This window comes from Macaca thibetana, chromosome 9 (assembly GCF_024542745.1).
Source record: "Macaca thibetana thibetana isolate TM-01 chromosome 9, ASM2454274v1, whole genome shotgun sequence".
NCBI lineage: Eukaryota > Metazoa > Chordata > Mammalia > Primates > Cercopithecidae > Macaca > Macaca thibetana.
In genome coordinates this window covers 43,988,118-44,012,589 of record NC_065586.1, presented here as the reverse complement: position 1 = coordinate 44,012,589, position 24,472 = coordinate 43,988,118, and the positions used below count along the sequence as shown (strand labels likewise).

Sequence of the window (24,472 nt, the reverse complement as noted above, 5' to 3'; positions counted from 1 at the left end):
TTCCCTGTGGTAGTAACTTCAGATCTAATCACTAAATTTCCTCTCACATTTTGGGGTTAAACAGTCAGATGAGAAATCATATTATAATTTCATCTTTGCCCCCAGATACTTTTAGGGTGACAGAGTTTTTTCCATTTGCTTTGTCCACTCTCCATATTTAAACCTTACTTACATAATCTTAAGTGAAATAACAATTTGGCTTGTTAAAATACACTATTTGGGTTTAGAGTGAATTATAATTAAACTTCAGGAGATATCCCTTGCAAACTGCTTCTATTATTAGCATTTCCACTGCTGATAAAGACCACTCGATCTAAAAGCAGGAAGATTTATTTTGGCTCAGAATGTTAGACTGCTTCTGAATCTTTGGGTTGTAGGATTGGGTTGAAAAGCCATTGAAGACCGTGTGTGTGTGTGTGTGTGTGTGTGTGTGTGTGTGTGTGTTGAGACGGAGTTTTGCTCTTGTTGCCCAGGCTGGAGTGCAATGGCACAATCTCGGCTCACTGCAACCTCCGCCTCCCAGGTCCAAGTGATTCTCCTGCCTCAGCCTCCTGAGTAGCTGGGATTACAGGCACCTGCCACCATGCCCGGCTAATATTTATATTTTTAGTAGAGACAGGGTTTCACCGTGTTAGCCAGGCTGGTCTTGAACTCCTGACCTCATGATCCACCTGCCTCAGCCTCCCAAAGTGCTGGGATTACAGGCATGAGCCACAGCGCCCGGCTAAAGATCATGTTTTTTGAGGACTTAGGGATCAAAGCTGTGGCCTCTCTAAGAGCAGGAACCTCAAACGAATGACTACATCACTCCTGTGAACAACAGCAGCACACACTCCCTGGGGTGAAGGCCCATGAAGTGTACTCAGGCTATGGCCCTGCAAACCTGTCTCAACGCTTTCCACAGGAACCTTAGGACACGTGGCACTCGGGGCTACAGCTGGGGCCCATCTTTCACCAGGAGCCCCTTGGACACTTATGGTTCATCTTGGAATCTCTCCAGGCAGCACCTGAAGAAGGAAGCAAGCTTAAGGGTTCGCCCTGCCCCGGGCCCACCGGGGGCCTCCTCCTGCTAAGCAAGTCTACAGAATCTGTGCTTCCAGAGGGACCAAGCCAGATCTGTCCCCAACGGAGAAACATCTAGAGGTGATGGGATGTCAAGCACAATGGAGGAGACACAAAGGTCGAGAGACTCCCAAAGCTTGGGGAGTAAAGGAAGGTTAAAAAAAAAAAGGACAGAAAACAAACTGCAACGTCTTAGACTTGGGGGCAAAGGGTCAAGGGTGAGTAGAGGGGCAATCAGGCCCTAGACCTGCCAGAAACAGGAAGACAGCAGCTGAAGTTATCAAGGGCAGGCCTGAGACTCAGCACATGGCCCGGTAGCACTGAGTATGCAGGGCGGACATGGGCGGACACAGCCTGTGCAACACAGGGCAAAGCAAAGTGCTTTTCTTCAGGAAGTATCATTATTTGAAAAGATATTTACCATAACCAGCTATATATTATTTTTCACTTATATGAGACATTTTGGCCCCCTAAAATATGAAATCATCACCTCATTTCAAAAGTGTCCTTGGAGTTTACCCTAAAGAGGACAAGAACAAGCTGTCTGCATCTCAATACTTACCTAAAATTGTGACTCAACTACTTCAGCAAAACTGTTAACTGGTCTTTGTTTGTTTGCGTGGGTTCTTGTTTTTGTTTTGTTCTCTGGCCTAAGGGCACAGAGAAACAAGAGCATTTGGGAATCCCAACACTAGGCTATGATGCCTGCCAGGTATGAAACAAGTTCCAATTCAGTATGCCCTGGACACTCTCAATGTAAATAAGCCACACCTTGGAGAGAGGGAGACATGGCTGAGCAGTGCACCTTCCTGTTGAAATCACCCCAACCCCCTGCTCATGCTCCCTCAATTCTCATCCCATTTTCCTTGTGCCACCTCCTTCAGCCTTACATGCCCCCACAGTGCTGGGCACACAGCCCTCAGGCCTTGTTCTTCCTCACCAGCCTTGGGGCTGGGCAGGGCATTATTATGCACTCCACTTCATCACATCTCACCTGCAGTGAAGCTACACCTGCATCTGGCCTGCTCATGATGAATGAGTGAAAGCTGCTACACATATTTACTGAGTTAGACCCCTCGGTGTCATCCCAAAGCTCGCTCCATCATTCACATCCAGTTAGTCAGTAAAGACTTCACATCTGACCTCTCAATGTCTCCCCATTCCTACTGCCAGAGTTAGTCCTCCATCATTTCAAGCTCATGCAACCACAAAAGACCCCACTTCCTCCTTCTCCTCTAATCTGATTCCCCCCAGATTCATGCCCCAGGGAGCCAACATTCAAGAGGCTTGGAATGCTTTGTAAGCTTCCACGCCTAATGCAGAGTCCCCAAAGCCCTGGCATGAGCTGCAGTGCCTGTCCCCCTGGATGTCCTTGCCGCCGCCACATAAACCACCAAGGTCATCTCCAACATTGCCCTCTCCCTCAGCTCTTCAGGGACCCTCCAGTGTGTTCCCACAGTGCCCTGTCCCCTGCACTCACACTGCAAAACCCCATGTGTTTGTGTGTCTGCCACCCCTATAGATGGATCCACCCATGTGTTTCTGGATCTCCATTATTCCAACAGCCTGGCACGCAGTAGGTGTTTGATAACACGCACACTGAGTGAAGGGATAAATGAATCCACCTAGCGCTGCTGGACATCATCAATACTATTTTCTGATGGTATTTCTTCACTAAGCCAAGCAAAGCTTCCTTGATAAGAATGGATCCTGTCTCTGAAGGGGGTTGCTCACTTCCTCATCACATTTGCTTCTCTTCTCTAGCTTAAATCTGTCTGTCTGGAAATGAGCTTCCCAAAGCTGACTGTGTAGGGTCTCACGAGTGTAGTACCTACGACACAATTGCCTCCTTCTCAGGGGCTCCAGGTCGATTTGTACGTGGATGGAAACAACACCAGCTGTTGAGATGCAGTCTCATGTTGCAAATGCACGGCTGATTTGCTGCTGTTACCACTCCGAATCCTTTCACAGAGAGAGCCTCCCTGCAGCCCCACCCCCACCCTGCCCCCCAGCCTGTGCCTATCCAGCAATGCTTGAGATTTGTTTTCCCCACATGTATTGCTGTGCCATTTTTCAAATTGAATTTCATTTTGTTATTTCCTGCCTATATTTCTTACCGCTCTGGAATCATTTTTATTATGTGTTATTTCTCGCTGACGTTAAGAACATTTCCCAATTTTGCATTTTCTATAAAGTTCATTAGGGTGATGTGGGCTTCTTTTTCAATGTCATTGATAAAACAATCAAAGGAAATCAAACCTAACATTGACCCTCATGATTTCCACTAGAAACCTTTTCAGGGGTTTCCGATGCCATGTGTCACTTAGGACTTTCGAATCCATTTTCTCTCTAAGCTGGATTTCTCACCCAGTGAAATCGTCACATGGCACAGGCAATTGAAGAAACTGCATCTTTTTCTTTGCCTTTCCTTTTACCATTGGGTAATAAAAACGACATCAACAAGTTCATCTGGCATGAGATTCTGTGAAAAGGCCAGGCATGGCTCCACTGTTCTCCAGAGATTCTGTCCCTTTCATTCTTCATTTCTGTTGTATGATTTTGTGCCCCATGACGACACCAACAACCCTTGGTGCACCCAGGAGCACCACCCTCAGATCGTCCACATACCTGGTTTGCAGATAAACCCCAATTTAATACTTCCCGGCGCTTTAAAATCCCCAATTCTCTACCATATTTTAACAATTTGCACAACAAAACATAAAAGCTGCTTATGCCCTGCTCAAAATTAATACAGTATGTACGTCTTAGCCAAACACTTTCAGAAGTTCCTCCAGGAGTTCATTTATTCGTGTACATTTTTTCAAACAATTTGTACCTATTTTTTTTTATCACCATACATGAATACTCGAGGACATACCCAGATTTTGGGTAAAATGAAACATACAGCAAAGTAAAGCAGAGACCACTGCAGATATTAGGGTCGGCTGCTTATTTGGATTGATCTTGGTTTTTTTCCTTCTGATTTTTATTTTGCATGATATTCATAAAGCATTTTACAAGCACGCGACTCACAGGCTGACTTCATAAGGGGCAACCATTTTAGGGGTGCAGCATGAATGTCACAGGCTCCAGGTTGTAGGCAATCCCCCAGCACTTCTGTGCCTACACCCCTTTCTTTCCCACTCAAAGAAGTAACTCACAGTCCAAGTGATATGGACTGGTGTTGTGATCACAGACTTAACTCCACTGTAATATGGATAAACAATTTCAACCCCCAAACTGAGAGATTTTAATCAGTGTTCATGACAGTATGGCTGTAGCACCCCAGTAATATCCACAGGTTTACTCTATTCAACATCCCCACAGGTGAGTGTTCCCAGTAATGACCTTCTGCAGCCAGTGGGCTCCCTCACCACATTCCCATCCCTTCCCTCCTCAGAGAAGAACCCCCTCACCTTTCTTAAGTGATGACCATTCACAGGTTAGAAAAAAAACTCCAGTTAAGGAAAAGCAAGAAACCTGGAAAATTTAGAAAAGGAGTCACATGGCTAGAGGCATGCAAGTGTTTTGCTAAAAAAAAAAAAAAAAGAGAGAGAGAGAGACAAATAAGTTCTAAAAGCTATAGGTTAGTGGACTTTTCATCTGTCTCTGACAGGTTTCTGGGATGGATTTTTAAATGAGGATTTTAAGAAATTAAAAAAGAAGGCCAGGCGTGGTGGCTCATGCCTGTAATCCCAACACTTTGGGAGGCCAAGGCAGGTGGATGATCTGGGGTCAGGAGTTCGAGACCAGCCTGGCCAACATGGCGAAACCCCGTCTCTACTAAAAATACAAAAATTAGCTGGGTGTGATGGCTGGTGCCTGTAATCACAGCTACTCAGGAGGCTGAGACAGGAGAATCGCTTGAACCCAGGAGGAGGAGGTTGCAGTGAGCCAAGATCGTGCCACTGCACTCCAGTCTGGGAGACAGAGCCAGACTCCATCAAAAAGAAAAAGAAAAAGGAAGGAAGGAAAAGGAAAAGGAAAAGAAGGGAAAGGGAAAAGAGCCTAAGAGATATTATTAGGGCAATCCCAATTGTTTTTGTGATAGGTTAACCAGTAAGGATCATGAAAAAGCCATGGTTGCCTCAAAGCTGGCTTTTAATAAGGCAACTGACAGTCTCTAAGAGTAGCTATATGGGCTAGATGGAAAGATGTGGTCAAGATAAAAACCCAAATGGTAGGTTAAAACTCACAGTAGTGTCATACAAAAAGGGTACAGGTAGTACTGGCCAATGCAATATGGTTAGAAAAATAATGAGATACTAATTCACAGATACCATTGAAATGCAACTGAGAAACACCACATCTGAAATAGTAAGTTAACTCATTATGTTGCCAAATATAACTCAACAAAAGTCAAACTTTCTATATACCAGCAATACCAATTTAAAAGCTTCACATATATGTGTCCGCATAGCAGGAGATGGTATATCCTAATTACAATTATAAAATACCTAGAAGTAAACATAATAAAAATGTTCAAGAGTCATGTGAAAAAAAATTGTATTGAAAGACTTAAAAAAAAAAACACAAAAAAAAACCTGACTACAGGAAGGAATACAACAAGTTCCTGGATAGGAACATTTAAAATCATAAAGATGTCTAAGATGAATATGCCCATAACAAAGTAACTTCAGAAGCCAATGAAATCCCAATCAAACCCCAACATAATTTTTACAAAACTGGGTAAGTTGATCTTCCAGATCATCTTAAAGAAAAACGAAATATATAAGAATAGCTAAGACAATTTAAAAAATAACGAGGATATTTGCCCTATTCTATAATAATTAGAATAGTGCTATATTGGTGAAGTGTACAAAGTTTTCATTTAAATATAGGATTTAGCTTATGAAAAATGTGACATTTCAACCTAGAAAAATACTTCTTCAACAGACAGTGTAGGGATAACATTTTAGCCTTTTGTAAAGAAAAAATAAATTAGCTACTATATATCTTATATAAAAAAACAGATTCCAAAGAGATAAAGGAGTAAACCTTTCTTTTAATCATCTAAAAATATTAAAGAAAAATATAGAAAACACTTTTATAAGCTTGGGGCAGGGAATCCTTTCCAAGATTCGATACAGAACCAAAGTACCATGTATAATGTATTGAAATGTAGATTACACTTCAATAAAAAATTCCACTAGAAAACAATGCCACAAAGGAAAAAGTATCAAATTTGACTACATAAATACCCAGAAATGTGAAATATCTATATGGTAAAAGAAAACGTAAACAAAGTGGAAAGAAAAGTAACAAACAGGAAGAAAATTTTGCACCATATGTTACAGCAGAAAAATTAATGATCAGATCTACACACACACACATACACATATATAAAAAAGACAGCAACCCAATTATTAAGGTTATGGCCAGGCAATTCACAGAATAAATAAATGAACTATGAATAACCATGTGAAGAGATGCTCAACCTCACTAATAATTGGATACAAAAACAGAAATTAAATTGCACTGTATTGTATTGAATATAATAATCTAAATTAAAACAATGAAATGTTTTTCCCATTATTGTGATAAATAATGGAAAAGATTAATAATATTGATTGTTAAAGAGGCTTCAGGGAAATAGACATTATCATGCAGTGATGGTCAGAGTATAAATTTGTAAAGTCTTTTCAGCAATAGCATTTTGGCATCATCTACAAAAATGTTAAATATGCTTAGCCTTAGGCCCAGCAATTCCCTTTCCAGGAATCTAACTAACAGATATACTTGGAAAGATGTACAAGGATTTCACTGAAGCACTGTTTATGTTGGTGAAACACTGGAAGATTCCTAAGTGTCTATCACTGTGGGAATGATTGGGTGCAGTTTGGTATTGTCTCACTATACAATACCAGTTACAAAAGAATACATGTAATATCATAACAACTTAAAAAGCAATACATGCACTATTGTTAAAATACATGTGTGTTTGCATGTGTGTGTGTTTGTGTGTGTGTGTATGATTGTCAATAGGAGAGAGATTTGAAAGATTTAAACCAAATTATTGACAATGATTATCTCTGGGGATGGGAGTGGAACTGGGGATATTAGGTTGTGGGTGGGAGAAAGATATTTGCACATTTTAGTTTTTGTGTTGTTTGACTTTGTGTGTGTGTGTGTGTGTGTGTGTGTGAGATGGAATCTCGCTCTGTCACCCAGGCTGGAGTGCAATGGCACGATCTCAGCTCACTGCAACCTCCGCCTCCTGGGTTTAAGCGATTCTTTCTTCTCAGCCTCCCCAGTAGCTGGGATTAGAGGCACATTCCACTGCACCTGGCTAATTTTTATATTTTTGTAGAGATGGGGTTTCACCATGTTGGCCAGGCTGGTCTTGAACTCTTGACTTAGTGATCCACCCACCTCAGCCTCCCAAAGTGCTGGGATTACAGGCATGAGCCACCGTGCCTGGCTAACTCTTTTATGTATAATATTTTTGACATCATCCTTGTGCCGCAGCAGCCTGAAAAACACTGGCATGACCACATAATGTTGTGTCTACAGTGCTAAAAACAGAAGCTACAAGATGCTGCCAGTCGGAGAGCACTCCATGGGCTGGCATGCCCAAAGAAGGCATTGACGGAAGAGGAAAGATGGATGTGGGACCCCAAAAAATATGTATGATTGGAATAGGTCAAGGGAAAGAGAAGTGAGGCATCCCAGAGAGGGTGACTACATCCACCAAGTCATGCCTACTTCAAAGTCATCCACAGCAACACGTGCTAATGACACTTGACAAAGAACATTTTATGCATTCATCAAGTATTATTGAGGAGCAATTGTGTGCCAGGCACTGTTGCAGGCATTCATTGTTATCATCATCATCCTCAAAAAGTATATATGATTGTATTAGTCTGGGATCCCAGAGAAATAGAACCAACACACCCAGAAATAATGTTTTATCTGCTATCTGGGCATCGTTCAGCCTAGTCAAGTCAACACATAAAATTAACCAACACTCTTATGTAGACCAATCCATGGGGAAAAGGCATTTTCAATGCTGGTGGGAATATAAATTTATAAACTATCTTAGAGGTCAATTCACTTCTTGAAATTGTGTCCATCTTTAAATTGGGTAGATCTTTGGACCCAGCAATCTTATTTCCAGGACTTTATGCTAAGGTCAGGGATATTCATGGAGATTTATTGACAAAGATTTACAGCAGTTTTAAATGTCCAGTAACAATAAGTAGGAAGCTAAATTGCGGTCCATCTGCATGATGGAACATTATTCCATCATTAACATTATGTTTTGGAAGCATATTTAACAAGGGAAAATGTGCACACTATTTAGTAATATCAGAAAAGCCAGTCACAGAACACTCTTTACAGTAAGACTGAAATTAGGTTTTAAATTTTTGTTTGCATAAAATGACAGGAAAGATTTGCACTGAAATGTGAAGTTGAGTAGAGATATGGTAAGGCATTTTTATTTTCTTGTTTAAACCCTTTCAGTATTTTTCCATGTTTTCTATAATTGAACTATATTACACTATATTACTTTTGCAATAGAAAACAACCAACATATGGAAATCAGGACAGATAATAAGAGCCAACATTCCTATGGCTCTTCTCTGCACTGGGAGTCATACTTTAAATATTTCATCATGAATCACCCTCCATGTGCTGGGTGAGGTGTTCACGACAGAAATGAGGAGAGACCGGGCACCAGCCTTTCTTTCTGGGAGTTTCCAGTGAAAGACAAGCAATCTTATCTCACATCAAGAACTCTGCAGGAAGGAGATCACGATGAAGTCTGTGGTGAAGGGCAAAGAGTGGGGTAGTGTTAGAAAGGAAATCCCAAGAAAAAGCTCCCCTCTCCACTGGATGGCTGGAGACTCCTGTTGAAAGGGGGGAGGTGACATGAGCAGATTAGACAAGAGAGACCCCAGGCCTGGGGTCAGGGGCACTCAAACCCCCCGAGAGTTCCTGTTTGATATTCTAACCCACAGAACCTCTCATCCTTGTTGTTCTGTATTTTTGTTTCCCATTTAAGGTGGCTCACACCTGTAATCTCAGCACTTTGGGAGGCCAAGGTGGGTGGATCACCTGAGGTCACAAGTTCAAGACCAGCCTGGCCAACATGGAGAAACCCCACCTCTACTAAAAATACAAAAATGAGCTGGGTGTGGTGGCGCATGCCTATAATCCCAGCCACTTGGGAGGCTGAGACAGGAGAATTGCTTGAATCCAGGAGGCAAAGGTTGCAGTGAACCAAGATCACACCACTGCACTCCAGCCTGGGCGACAGAGCAAGGAGACTCTGTCTCAAAAACAACAACAACAATGACGACGACGACGACGACGACGAACATGAGGTGGAGATTTAGGAAAATAAGGCCCTTGCAGAGGAGCAAGGTCCAGGGCCCCGGGAAAAGTGCTCTGGGAGGCTAGAGCCATGGGCCTCTCCTGGCCCTGCCAAGGAAGAACAGGCAGCCAAGGCTCTGAACAGCCCCGGCCTGGGGCGGACACGCTCCAAACCAAACAGCCTGCCTGGTTTCAGGCCATTGCTTGGGGTTGCCTTTCCTTAACTGCCTTGGAACAGTCCCCTGGAAGCCTAAATAGAATGTTCTAGAAGATATGGTCATTGCTTCCTAAGGTTTTGAATCTTTCCATCAGCAAATCATGGCCCTGCCCAGGGGTTGAGACAGAGCAGACATGGCAAGGGAGGCTGAGCTCTGTTGAGAGGGTAGAACCACTTCTGGGTGACAGGTCAGAGGGGAGCGGGCGAGAGAAGTGGAGAGACACAGAGAGCTAGAGAGATACAGTGAGAGAGACACAGAGAGAGAGAGAGAGAGGGACAGAGACACACACAGAGAGAGAAAGAGACAGAGAGAGAGAGACAGAGATACAAAGACAGAGAGAGACACAGAGAGGAGAAGGAAAGACAGAGAAACAGTGACAGAGAGACACAGAGGGAGAGAGGCAGAGAGACACAGAGGGAGACAGAGACACAGAGAGACAGAGAGAGACAGAGAGATACAGAGGGAGAGAGACAGACACAGAGAGACAGAGGGAGACAGAGAGAGAGGGAGAGACCGAGACACAGAGGGAGAGAGAGACAGAGAGAGATGGAAAGACAGAGAGAGACTGAAAGACAAAGAGAGAGACAGAAGGAGAAAGAGACAGACAGAGACAGAGAGGGAGAGACAGACAGAGAGGGAGAGACAGACAGAGAGAGACACAGAGAGGGAGAGAGATAGAAAGACAGGCAGAAACAAGAGACAGAGAAAGACAAAGAGACACAGAGGGAGAGGGAGACAAAGAGAGAGAGACAGAGAGGGAGAGACAGAGAGAGAAAGAGTGACAGACAGAGAGAGAGGAAAGAGGAAGAAGAAAAGAGGTGGGAAGTGAAGGGAAGGGGAGCTGAGGAGGGGAAAAAAGAGAAACCGGAGGACCAGGGCAGGAAAGTGGGGAGCAAGAGAAGAAGGGGGAAAAGAGATTCTTATTTCCAGTGAAGTCTTAAAAACTACCTCATGCTTTTGGAACAAACAAATGTTCTAGACTGAACCCAGCTTCACTCACTGAAATGAGATTCACATTAACCAACTAGCTAGATAACTCTGCTTACTTGAAGGTAGCAAACTTTTTATATGTTTTATGTGGCAGAATGTCATCACTGCCAAGAGATTTCATCTATGACTCCAGAATACACTGTGACACAAAGACCAAAAACAACACAATTCACACACACACACCATATATATATCATATGTGTGTATATATATCATATCATATATATCATATATATCATATATATATATATATCTTATATATATATAAGATCTTGTGTTTCAGAGCCAAGTGGTATTTGTAGTGGGTTCTTGGCCCAGCCCTTGATGATCTGATGTCTTGTTTTCTATGTGAAAATAATAAGCCAATAGTCACTGGTTTTCTTGAATTAATTTGCTCAAGAAAAAAAATTGCACATTCTATTTAATACATCATTCTGTACCTATAAACATTACAACAAGCAAACTCCAAAGACAAGTAAAATAGAACTACTGTAAAGACTCTGTATATAAATTATTTTACTCTATGTCCCTTATTCATATAGGACATTAAAAATACTTTTCACAACTAAGTTTTGTCCTTTAAAAAGGCTTATCAAAACAACATCACTTAAGACCTTGAATATTTTGTTATATGTGTACAATGAAATTAGATGCTTTTTCGTATTTGAGACGATCAGCTGTACTTTGTGATCCTCTTGATCTTGTGCCAAACTAAATTCAATTTCAAATCAATCAAAGGCATAATTTAGTGCACAATAGAAAATCTTACTAAAACTGTGAGAGGTGTCTTCCTGAATAGAAACACTGGTGATAAAAAAATGACAACCCTAAAATATGGCACTTGGTAGCTGAGACACTGCAGAAATGCTGCCCATCCCTCCTATCTGCCTTCAGGAAGGGAGGGCTACCCCTGGTCCTCTGCCCACTTCCTCATGAATTTCTTGGCTAGCTGTTGCCTAAGCTTGGATCAGTTCCACTGGGCAACCAGCCTGCCCTGCTCCCAGGCCTGACGACTCACAGCAAGACCTCCCAACGCGTGCCTCCTCCATGGGTGCCTGGCACCCCTCAGCCAAAGCCATCAAGCCTGCACAGACCTGGGTGGGAGGCTGAGCACTGGCAAAGATGCCCTCCTTAGCCAAATTCCAGCCAGGCTCCTCGGTGCCCCTTCTCGACTAAGCCTCAATCTTGGCCTAAAGACTCCAATAAATACTAACATAGTTTCTAATGGCTCAAGGCCACATGCCTTTGCCTACAATGACCTCCTGAAAGTGCCTGCCTGAGAAAACTCAAGGCTGCCCAAAGCATTTACTGCTTGTTCCAGCCAATACCTGAAAACAAAACCCCCATCTCCCCATCTCTGTGAGAAGGTAGAAGCCAAACTTCGATAAGCACATTAGCAAACCCAGATGGCTCCATATGAGCCAAAACCCTCCCTACTGCTTTTTGCAATTTTCACACCTCGTTGACTCTACTGAGTCCCCACTTACCCCCCACTCACTCATTCTCCTTTTAAAACAAGTAGTCACGTCTGCACAAATCAGAGTTGAGTCCAGTTCAGGCCAGGCTCTCTTCTCTACTGCAGTAGCTACTGCTGAATAAAATCTGTCCTGACCCCTTTAACCCAGGTCCAGCTTTGTTTACCTTTGACAGCACACAGCAGTCCAACTTCAGATACATAAGAGGCTTTGCCCAGAGTGGGGGCTGGGCCATGTTGGGGCAGGCACTTGGTCCTTTCTGTTCTCACTTCTGTGTCTACACAGCACATTAGCCAGTGTCCAGGTAAAGATCTACCCTCATCCCACAGCATGATTCATGTCTGTGACCAACAAAGGCCCACAAGATATGTTCTAGTGCAACAGAGCCAACCCGGGAGCCCCTGGGTGGTGGCTGCAAAGGGGGGCTCACTGGCCTGTCCTGCCATCGTCTCTACCCAGGGAGACCAAGACCCTCACCTCTCATTTCTGTGGCTGAGGAGCCGTTGGACCAGGCCGTCCACTTGTTCCTGTGCCTGCTGATTTCCTGGACTTTGCAGACGTAATGCCCTTGATCAGAGGGCTGCAGTGTCAAGACAGAGAGCCTGTAAAGTGTCCCCCGCTGCTCCTCTAGCAGGCGCAGCCTCTGCCGTTTGGCACTGCGGCTGAAATTCCCATAGTACTGCACCATCCGGAGCTTGGTCATCTTCACCATCAAGGCCTCCTGGGAGTTGGAGGAGTGTGCAAAGAACCAGCGCACGGCCAGCAAGCTGTCCTTCCGCCTCTTCTGGGAGACGTGGCAGAGGAGAGTGGCATTCTGTCCCTCCAGGTAGTCAACCACGGGCCCCGGAGACACAGTGACATTGAGGGCCGCACAGACCTCTGCAGAGAAAAAGGGGAAAAGAGAGGATGAGGAGTGCCCCAAGTCCCTCTGTGGGCAGTCCACAGTCGAGGAGCCGGGAAATGCCTCCACACACTGGACATCCTGGTGCTCTGCCTAGCCAGAGAAGCAGGCGACCCCTCACCTCTCTAGCGGAGCGGCTGTTCTGGGGGTGAGCCTTTGTGGGCCCCCACTGTCTCATCTATGGGACCACCCTGTCCATGGGGGATGCTAAACAATGACTTCCAGACCCAGAAGTATTTTTCAAAATTTTGTAATTAGTTGCTGACATTTAAAATTCAAATTTCACATAAAAGATTTAGATTTTTGGAATTTCTTAAAAATGTCTAGGCCACATCTGATCCCCCACCACTTCCCACACCTCACCACCTGACCCCTGCTCCTCCCCAAGGCCTGCTTTTATCAGTTTTGTCCCTGGCCTGATGTCAGCCGTGCTGTGGGTGGGGAGCCGCCCTGGAGCAGGGCAGGGTAGGGCTTCCTCTCTGGTGGCCTGTCCACCAGGAAGCTGGGCTCTTTTCCCCGCCTCCGCTATTTCAGCTGTACCCAGGGCAGATGAGTAGTAAGGTCGGGTATGAGCTGGGACAACAGGGGTTGCTTGATTTCCGATTTGAAGGATCCATCTTCTCAGAGTTGAAGAGCAAGAATAAAGAACGATTGAACCCCAGGAAGAGGAGGGATGAGAGATTCTCCCAACACTCCAAAAGACACTTTGGAATTCCAGGCCCCATCCACAACCTCCTGTCCTTTGGTTCCTCAGTTAAAACCAGTCTGAGGGCTGCCCACTCCCAGCCGCTGTTCTGCCCCTGAGCTGACCTGTGATGAAGCCACCCCAGCGCCCACTCCACCACCCAGACCAGCAGACCTCAGAGAGGCTGAGTGCTGAAATCTTCTCCCAGGAGCCATGATTCATGGTGCACCCTGGACTACCCAGTGTGACCAGGCTGCCCGGTGCTCATGGCACAACACTCTGGCAGGCAGGGCCCAAGAACAGACGCTTTGCACAGGACGCCTGGAACCTCTTTCTGCCCAGTCAGGGCTGTCTTCTCACCGAGCTCCATGTCCCCACCCCTGTACTGCCTGCCCCATGTATCACTCCAGGAAGCCATTCGCCTCTACCCTTCTACACAAGCAGGTGATCCCACCGTCATCCCAAAGCACAGCTTTCAGTTCCCAAATGCCACCATCTGGTAACAGAAGAGGGCTTGGGCCCCAGATGTCACAGTCACCAAAAGCTTTGACCCCTGGGCAGTGCTGCAGGGAAGCAAGAAGGAAAGAGGAGAAACAAATCAAGCAAGATCTGAACATTTGACAAGGAGGCTGTGGGACAGCAAGCAGGCGGCCCTGCGGTGGGCTGGGGGAGTGATGGTAGATACAAACTATTCTTCATCGTAAAAATCCAGGCAACAGGTCGTCCTCCTACATAGTTTCAACTATTGATTTAATAACTGAACACCTCAAGACAGATGATTTGAGGATCATTTTTCCTTAATTTTCTTTCTCATCTCTCAGAAGACAAGCACTAGCCCACAGTATATTCAAGGGTAATTCCTTGAGCCTTGACTTCATCACACCCATAAAGTCCCTTTTGTCATGCAAGGTTCCATTCACAGGTCCCCAGGGATTAAAACGCCAAAGTCTTTGATATATATGGAAGTGAGCTTAGAAAAAAAAAGGGTTAAGGCTCAGTTGGACTCTCCGCTGGATGGGTATGAGGTCTTCTATGTCTACAGGGATGCAGGACAAAGCCAGCCTGGGAGATACTTAGGGCTGCAGATTAATGTGTAGCCAAAGGAGGGACCCACTCTGGTAGCAATCCCGCTGTCATCAGAAGCCCCTCCTGCAAGGCAAATGAAGAGGAATTGGCCCGACCAGTACCCCTGCATCTCGCCCACCTGGCAGGCAGCTGGCCCATGGGCCATGTTAAATTAGTCAGAAGACATTTCTTCCTCACTGCTGAAACCCTGTGTGAAGTCCACACAGCTTCCACCGCAAGAGCTCCCTGGTGAGGAATGCAGCAGCTGGAGGACACTGGCTGACCCAGCTCCAACAGCTGCCAGGGGTTGGGCAGGCAAAGAGACCAGCAATGATGCAGCAGCTGGCTTCCAGAACTGAAGTCCAGCCCCACCCCGCCCTCAAGAGCTTCCCAGTAGAGGCCAGGAGAGCTGAGGAAGGCAGGAAATTGAAACAAGATGGGTGGGATGAGAGTGCAGCCGGGACTCCACGCCCCAGGATCCTCCTATTAACGCTACATGGAAGAGGGATTATTTATAGTGACTGAAACCAGAAGGATGTGCCAAGTGCTCCAGTCCCCATGGGAGACCAGATTCCATCCTGGAGGCAAGCTAGTAAACCTTCCACTTCTGTGGCTCAGGACAGGGTCAGGGGCTCCCAGGAAAGGGAAAGGACTATGCTCTAGCCTCCCAGGATGAACCCTCTTTTTCTATTGGTGCACCTCCCTGCCTTCATTTTGCCCCATATTCTCTTACAAATGGCACAAGCATCTGTTTCTTCCACCAAAGTGCAAAGACCTTTGTTAGGGGTGAATTGTGTCCTCCCAAAATTCATATGTTGAAGCCTTAGCCCCAGGACCTAAGAATGGCACTGTATTTGCAGATAGGGTCTTTAAAGGAGTAATGAAATTAAAATAAACTCATTAAGCTGGGCCCTAATCTAGTATCAATGGTCTTTATAAGAAGAGGAGATGAGAACACAGACACACAGAGGGAAGACCATGTGAAGACACAGGGAGAAGGTGGCATCCGCAAGCCAAGGAGAGAGGCCTCAGGAGAAACCAACCCTGCCGGCACCTTGATCAGATTTCCAGACTCCAAAATGTGACATTTCTGTTGTGTAAGTACCCCAGCCTATGGTACTTTGTTATGACAGTCTAAGCACACTAATCCAGCCCTGTTCACAGCAAGCTTCATTCCAGCACTCTACCTGCCACCTTCAGCGCCAGGAGGTGGGTGGTGTGGTTAGAACTCTGATGGCCACAGGCCCCCGCCAAGTCTGAAAGCTTTTCTGGAGGACACAAGCTGTTCAGGTTGTGGGGTCCCTGTGCCTGTGATAAGCCTTCTCAGCAAAGCTGGGTGCCTTAAGTAACATTCTTCTCCTCCCCAGCCCTGGACGTGGCTGCCTTAAACCCAGCAAAGGTGGCACATGTATCCAGGCAACTGTGAGATGGGGCAAGGCAGGAGGGAGGAGAGTGAATGCAGTTAGGGCACCCAGGGGCTGGCAAATGTGAGCCAGTTGGGTGTTCATTTCAATACTAAGAGAGAGGTAGTCCGTTATCTCCCCCTACAGTCATCAGGACCATAGGGCTCAGCAGAGGGAACACCAATGGCAATCAGAGGACAGGACGAGGGGAAGTAGGTGCACCAGTGTCCAGAGGCAGGAGAAAGGGTGCAGGGCCCCCAGGAGCCCAGGCTCTTCCCTCTGGATCTCAGTCTCAATGACAGTCCATGCATGCCTGGCATGTCAGAGGGGCAGGATCCGATGGTGTCACTCGCCCCCTTCTCCACCAGGTAGATGAAGGAGCAGCCAGGCAGGGCAGATCCTCCCTCTCCTGGCCTAGGAAAGATTGCCAAAGTCACTCTGGCCCAAAGAAGAAATTAACTTCTTGTTTTGTGACCCTGTGTTGTGGAGAATTGAGGTGGGAGGTAGACCCATCGTCCCCCTCCCCATTGTACCTCTCTACTTACAGTTCCTGCTTCCTCCAGCTTAAGCCTCATGCAGCAGGCATGTTGTAAAGAAGAAGACAACATTCCTGACCTTGTGCAGTGGAGAGTCCAGTGGGTAAGGCAGTCACTCATTGGGGAAAAGACATGGGAGAATATAACTACAGTGTCACGTGCCACAGAGAAAAGTGCAGGGTTTAAGAAAATCACGGCAAAATCCTGATCTAGACTTCGGAGTCAGGGGAAGGGACTCTGGGGATGTGAGCTTGAGCTGAAGACTCAGTAGAAACTAATAAAATAAAGTTCAAGGCAGCAACAAGGAGCAATCTTCCAAGGAGGGAGCCCCACCTCTGCAAAGGTCGTGAGGCAGGAGGGACCCCGTACAGGCTAGAAATGGAAAGGTCAGTTCATCCTGGTGAACTGTACCCGACTGTGGCCTGACAGACACCCTTACCAACACATGGTCCTCAGAAGGTATTCCCTACCCCAATCAGGTTCCCCAAGGCCACTTTTTAAAGGAGGAATATAACAAAACTGATAGGGAAGAGACTGTTACAAACAGAGGGACAGGATTCCTGCTGCAGCGAATCCCATGTCTCCAATAAGCACATGCTCTGGGACTTGGTAGTCCTGGGCACCACATGCGCTGAGCACTGGGATGTTCATGGTCCCAGGCCTTCTCAGGTAGCTGAAACGATGAGACACAGAAGCAGCAGCTTGGTGGGGCTCGGTAGAGAGCCAAGGGCTGGGTAGAGAGCCAGAGGCTGGCATCTGACAGAGCCAGGCTGGAAACCTGATTCTGTTAGGTGTGAGCCTCCTGGAGTTTCAGTTTCCTCGTCTGAAAAATGGGAAAATAATGCCTTTCACAGTAAGCATAGGTGCCAATGCAAAAGCACCTTTAAAATACAGATAGAGTTTGCATGCCTTGAGACTGGGGAGGTGGGAGCAATAGAAAGTGGCATGCACACTGTCCTGCGAGTACAGTGGGCTTCGTGGGCCCATGACCTGCAGGCACACAGTACCCCATGCTTGGAAGGCCTCACTCCCCCAGCATGGTTTAATCTCTGCTGTTACTATCTTGAAATTTTAATACATTTTAACAAGGAGCCTCACATTTTCATTTGACACTGGATCCCACAAGCGATGTAGCTGGTTATGTTTGTAGATGAATCTCAAATTCCTGTGGATAAAAGTTAAGGTGTCTAACTCCCTTGTTTATATTTGAATAATGTCATGAAAAGGACTAACACAACTCTGAAAACAGCCTAGGACACCCTTGTAGCTGAATAGGACAACCTGCTCATTGTGAAGTGGGAGATGGCCACTTCCAGGTGCAGGGGAGCAAGGACAGCTAACACAACAAGGCACCAGCCTCATCTGGGATGCAGAGGTGGGCACAGTCCCTTGGTTCTGAGCAGGTGAGGGATGTGTTGGTGGCTCTGTGCCTCCCACTTCCTCTCTGCCTGAAGAAACTGCCCCCACTCACTTCAGGGAGACCAGAGCCCCTAAGTTTATAAGGAATGCAAACTGTCAGTACTGATCAGCAACAGTGAGCTTTCTTATTAAAAGGATAGTCTGAATTCATACAGCTAAATCTCTGAAAGAAATACAATTGTATTACTTAACAGTCTTTGGCACCAGGAGCCAGTATTTACTGAGCACTAAGCAGAGGTGATACCAGACCTAGCCCATGAAGACTTATTCACTCACATTAGCCTATCACCTGAAAATAGGTCCATCCAGGATAAAAGTATCACCTTGCTCAATGATAGAGGCTAATACCTGCTGGGTACAAACTCGAGGCCCTTTATATGTATTTTCTCAATTTATCCTGATACTCTGTTTATTCCCATTTTATAGACAAGAGGACTGACATACAGAGAGGCTAAGCCCTTGTTCAAGCTCACATGGTAAGTGGCAGAGCTGGAATTCGAACCTAGGCCATCTTGCTTCAAAGACAGCTCAGCCAGCACTCAAGCCTACAGATTTGCTATAGTAAATGTATTGTCTGTCAGTTTACTTTCCTGTAAAATGAGACATGGGACCAGGTGACCACTAGGGTCCTGCTCAGTCCCAAAATAGAGAGTTAGAAAAGTGCAGCAGTTAAGAAGCTGTACTTATGCATAAAATGGGTCTGCCAGCCCCTCCCAGCAGGATCGTGGTGAGGAGTCATGAATGAAGCACTTAGAAGAGTGGGTGGCACACAGTGAGTGTCCCACAAGCAGGAGCTCTTTTCATTCCTCAGGGCTGACCCTGGGCACAGCCAGGGCAGACTCTAAAGGATCCTGAATTCCAGCTCTCAAGGCTCCCAAGGGCCCCTGGAAACATGAGAATGCCCTTGATCCCCAGCAGAAGCCAAGCTCTGGGACATCCACTCTGACAGCTCCTGCAATTAGGAAGGTGGTCATGGAGCCTGGGAAGGGAAGGACCACTGGCTGCTGGCTACCCCACAGAGACCACGAGAACTGGCCCTGCCCACGATCCAAGGCAAACTTCTCATTTTTCCAGCCAAGACAGTGACAACCGGGAAAAAGTACATTTCCCGCAGCAAGGATTTCAGGTTTACTGGGAGCCTGGCTGCACTTTATAGCTGGGGGACAGTGGATGGATTTCTTCCCACTGTTATCCAAGTGCCTCCTCCTCAGACTGGGATCTATGGATTAATGCTGGCTCAAATGCCAGCTCTACCACTTGGTACCCAGATCACTCTTGGAAACTTACTTCTGAGAATCAGTTTCCTAATTTTCAAAACAATGGCAACACAGTTTAGTGGTTATCAACAGAGCCCAGAGCCAGGCTTCCTGGGTTCAAATCCCAGCTCCACCACTTATAAGCCCAGTGACTTAAGGCAAGTCCGTTCACGGGCCTGAGCCTCAGTTTCCTCATCTATAAAATGGGGATAATAATAGCATCTTTTTCAGAGGTTACTGGTGAGATTAATCAAGTTCATGGTTTTGTTTTTGTTTTTGTTTTTGTTTTAATACTTGGATATATAAACGTGTTGTAGTCATGATTACTTGGAAGTGCTGTTGTGATTAAATGAGATAGGCCCAGATAGGCACCCAGGAAAAGTGACCATCGATACCTGTATTATTACTATTATTCCAGCCAGTACGGCCCGTACTGTCCTGAGGTAGCCGGACAGGGCTCTGGGGAAAAAAGAGGGAAAATTCTTAAGCCACTTACAAGTGGCAGCAGTAAAACCCGAAAGAAAGCCACTAGTGTGGACCAAGAAGTTGTCCTCAAAGAAAGGTGCTGGTGGGAGAGGCGTCGCTGCATCCAGCCGTGGATGCCCCTCTCATCAGGCCTGGTCACTTCAAAAGGCCCATGAGCAAGTCCCCGTTCCCCACCTCCTGGCCAAGGCAGATCCAGCCGCTCCTGACTTGTCTTCGGAGTAACTCTCCAAAGAGAGTGAAAGGGAAGTTGCTGCTCCGAGGAACCTGCCAAGAGTTATGTGTCCTGACTGCTGTGGAAAAAAGGAAAGCGAACGACCAACTTCGGCTGCGCTCCTGCTGCATCTCCCCTCGGGGCCTGCCGCTGGGAAGATCGCGGCTGCTGCGAGAGTGCCCAGCCCCAGGCGAGGTCGGGACGGGGACCGCGCTCCCGGGAGGCGTCCTCTGAACCTTGGGGAGGCGCCGCCGCGCCCGCCAGACCGCGGCGAGCCCACCGGAGCGCGCCGGCTACAGTGACAGCGCAGCCCCCCGCCCACGCCCGGAGGGGCCTCCCCACCAGGCCTGGAGCCCCGGCCTCCCCGGCGCGGCCACCCGGCCCCCACCCTCCCCGCGCCCGCCTGGCCCCGCTGCGCTTACCCGGGGCCGGAGCCCGCGCCAGCAGCGCGGCCGCCGCCAGTGCCAGCAGCCGCATCTCCCCGCCGCCGCCCGGCGCTGTGACGCGGGAGAGCGCCGCCGCCTGGCCCGGCCGCCGCCAGCCCGCCCGGCGCCCGCGCCCGCGCCCGCCCCCGGCCCGCCCCTTGGGCCGCCTGCCACGCAGGGCGGGGGCTGCTGGGTCCCGAGGCCCGCACCGGGCGCGGGAGCAGCCGCGCGATCGGTTAGCTCCAGTATCTGTGGCGTCTCCTTTCACCAGCCCCATTTCCCAGATGAGAACACTGAGGTTCTGCAAGGTGATCGCTGGTGACTCGGAGAACACACTGCTGCAAGGCAACCGGCGGTCCCCTGCCCACAGATGCAGTTATTCCTAAGGGAAGGCGGGATCTGGGAGCCAGGGGGTGGGGGCGCGTCTAGGGAACCTCTGGCCTGAGACTCACCCGCTGGCCCTGGGCCTCCAGCGCTCACTCCACAGGACCCTTCGGAGCCAAGGAGACGCTGAGTGGGGAGAAGCCCCTTCTGCTGCCCTGAAATGGAGGGCGGGGTCCGAGGTGTTGACCCTTGGAAAACTGAGAGGGTCCACACAGACCATCCCATAATATGTGGAAACTGTTAACAGAAGTGCCTATTTACGGTGCCCTCAGCCAGACCTGGGCTAAAGTGATTTTCCCGATGCTGCTGAACCCCGCCACGGTCAGGCCCTGGGACAGTTCCGTAATCTCCATGTGCCTCAGTTTCCTGCACCTGTACAATAGGGAAATGGGCCCACCCCTCCTGGGGTGTTTAGGAAGACCAAGTGAAACCATTCCCATTAAGGCATTGCCCCAGCACCCGATTCACGAATGTCAGTGACCACTGCTATTGTTACTATAGATAAGGAAGCAGAAGCAGCCACATGAAGGAGACCCAGGTCAGGTCACATGGCCACCGAGCCCCGTCACTCTGAGCCAATGCCTGGTCTCTTTGGCACTGTTCTAAACTTAGGGTCTGAGCCTATCCCATCTCCAAGCAAGAAAAGTGCATGTTAGGTCTATTCTGCGTGTGTCTATCAGGAGAGGTCTTTGTAGAGTTCCAGTAAGGGGTAGCAGCAGCTAGCAGGTGGGCCCTGGTTGGGAGTGGGTCCCTGGAGGAAGAGGAGGAGACAGGGCCCTCATCTCCTTCCTTCTAAGGGAATGAGGAGGTGTGGGTGGCATGGAAAGAGTGTGCAGCCCACTAGTGTGAGCCCTAGGGCATTCCCCAAACGGACCATCCCCTTCAGGAACCCCAGGCCAGTGGGTGCAAAGGCTCTGTGACATCTCTGAACCCCAGGCACTTCCAGAGGTCTCTGGGCCCTATGGGATCTTCCATCTGGGAGACTCATCTGTGGACCAGGCCCTGCAGCGACTGAACTGACCATCAAGGCAGCCAGGCTGGAGAAAGCAGCCCCATCTATCATTTGGGTTGGTGGAAGGGCCTGAGGACCTGATAGTGAGTTGGCAACAAAGGTCCTTGGCTGTGATGCCAAGGACAAGAAGTGAGGACTAGAACTGGGGTCAGACGGACTCCTACAGCCCAGGAATGCAAACATTCCTATGAGGCTTCCAGACCGGAGTTTGGAAACCAATTTGCATGCATGAGCAAACAAGCCTCACGTCCCACCACATGATGTCCTAGGCCTCATTTTACAAATTAGTAAATTCAGGCTCAGAGAAGACCAGGGATCCATACAAGGTTCTGTGGGGCACCAAATGTCTGAAATGGGAACTTGGACTCTGACTGCAGACTGTTGACTCAGTCCTGGAGCCTGGGGCAGTGCTTGGCAAACTGAGGAAGGATGTCTAAAGAGGAGCACTGGTTCTGAAAGTGGACCTGTGACCCGCTCTGGCTGGGCAACAGCCTTGGGTCTGGAGCAGCATAACCTCTCGGAATTTCATTTGTCAAGGGAAAGTGACACATGTAAAATGGCATCTTGACATGGCTGTACTAAGAGCAGCTAGAGAAGTGGCAGGGTCATGTGGTGTCCTTGGTAACCTCCCACCTCAACCTGCCAGTCTCAATTTACTCTCCCAGTTGGTGGAAAGCAGAAGGGACCTGTTAGATGTGTAGGCCACCCTTGGAGGAGGCAACGCCTGCTTTGGTCATTGTATATTGCTAAATATCCAACTCTCATTGCAAAACGAAGAAGAAATTCAACCTGCCACCCTTGACTTGCTTCGTCTTTGCCAAAACTGGGTTGTGCCAGAGATTTGAGGCTAGAAAGTGCTTTTCTTGCACTTCTGCTACAGGTAACATTGTGCTGATTTTACAGCTGTGTGCGCTGCTGGTACTTTTTAGCTTCCCATATAATTTAACTGATCATCCTGGTAAAACCTTTGCCGCATGAACACAGGAACAAAGGAATATACTCAGCCCTCGTGGGAGACAGAGTCAGTGACCCGGATAAGACTTGGCCTTTCAGCTGTTCTGGACTACATTGGCAAAGGCCTTCCAGATAGTTTTCTTAGCTCTGCTGCCTGCTCACTCATTCACAAGCTTAGGACCATTTGAAAATCCTCCACAGACTTCTTTGTCCATACCTTGGCTCTATCAGGTCTTACTTTGTACTGAATCGGAAGAATAATACAATCCAATTATATTTTTTATTTACCTCGTAAAAAGGCGGGCGTTCAAACCATTCTAAAGTTGATCCAGATTCCTGTGGACACTAAGCTATGTGGAAAGCCTACTCAACTAATCCGGGATTCTACCAATTGCCACTGAAAGAATCTTAGAAATCCAGATTTTCTCAAACAAGTGCGTTCTGCTATCAACTGGCAGGCTGGGGCTTTTCCTCTTTCATTATCCAATTGTTAGAACCTGGGTCAGAGATGGAAGAATACGGCATGGTTTTGTAATGGACCTTATATAGAGCAAATATATCCCTAAACTAAGAACACCAAGCAAAAGCAAACCCCCCTCTTCTAAGGTGTTTAGCAGATTTCCATGTGTTACGTTTTCAGTCTAGATTTCTAAAAGTAATTTTGAATATTTGCTCCTCCCACAAGCATTTTACAGCTAAAAGCAGTCAGCTACATGCTTGAATTGCCACTGAAAGAGAGTTCACTCTAGACAAAAGAGGTTTTCAGCTGTGACTGAGAGAGCAGGGAAAGGATAAGAAAGAGGAAAAATCGTGGTTACAGACAGTGCACCCATCCAATCAGAAACATAGGCCTAAAGCCCCTGGGGCAGAGTTTACATGAAACCTGCAGCACTGTCTTCCCCCGGCACAACTGGGGAAGGAGTATGGATATGGAATGCAGTGTTTTTCCCGAAGTGTACGGAAATGTGAAGCTACAGGCCTGACAGGATGTCTAGATAGAAACAGCTTCTAAACAACCTCATTGGTGACCCCAATAGATGGAGGTGATTGTGAGCTGATGCCAAGGGCTCTGCAGGCTGGCTGGATTCAGCAACCTGGATGAGTTCCCAGGAAACGGAAAGACATGGCCCCAGTTTCCTAGAAGGTTCCAGAAGGAGGGGATTGGAATGAGGGAGAGACTAGGAACTGAACAGATGTCTATAAAATTGACCACAAGGAAAACATCTTAGAACTGACCACTGATATACAAGATTAAAATCTCAGTCCATGCCTTCTACTTTCATTGAACATTCAATGAGCGAAAAACAGGCTGAAGAACTGTTCAGAGTAAAAGAGGTTAAAAAGACTTACCAACTAAATGAAATGTATGATCCTAGATCCTTGATGTGAGATCAGGAAAAAAATGCTAAAAAGGACATTATTGGTTTGACTGGCAAATGGACTATATTGTATACTACATACGATACATTTCCTGGCATGATTATGAAAGAGAATGCCTTTACACTTGTTCTTAGGTGATCCACACTGAAGTGTCTGGTGTTAATAGAATGTAAATTACTCTTAAATGGTTCAGCAAAAGTAACAATAAGTTTATCTACAATATGTATTGTATAATATATATATGGAAAGAGAGACAGAGACACAGGGAGAAAGAGGCAAATGGGAAGAGTCGGT

General features: G+C 47.1%; 1 protein-coding gene across 2 annotated transcripts in view; it reads right to left on the bottom strand.

Moving 5' to 3' along the window:
• The window catches only part of VSTM4 (V-set and transmembrane domain containing 4), a 115,334-nt gene extending 94,793 nt beyond the window's left edge, over positions 1 to 20,541 (bottom strand). For both annotated transcript variants that reach the window (XM_050805353.1, XM_050805352.1), the window contains exons 1-2: positions 20,446 to 20,541; positions 12,539 to 12,940 (exon numbers count right to left, since the gene is read on the bottom strand). In XM_050805353.1, coding sequence (XP_050661310.1) covers positions 12,539 to 12,940; positions 20,446 to 20,500 — 457 coding nt within the window. In that variant the 5' untranslated portion in view covers positions 20,501 to 20,541. The remainder of the gene's footprint in view (positions 1 to 12,538; positions 12,941 to 20,445) is intronic.
• Positions 20,542 to 24,472: the final 3,931 nt, after the last annotated feature.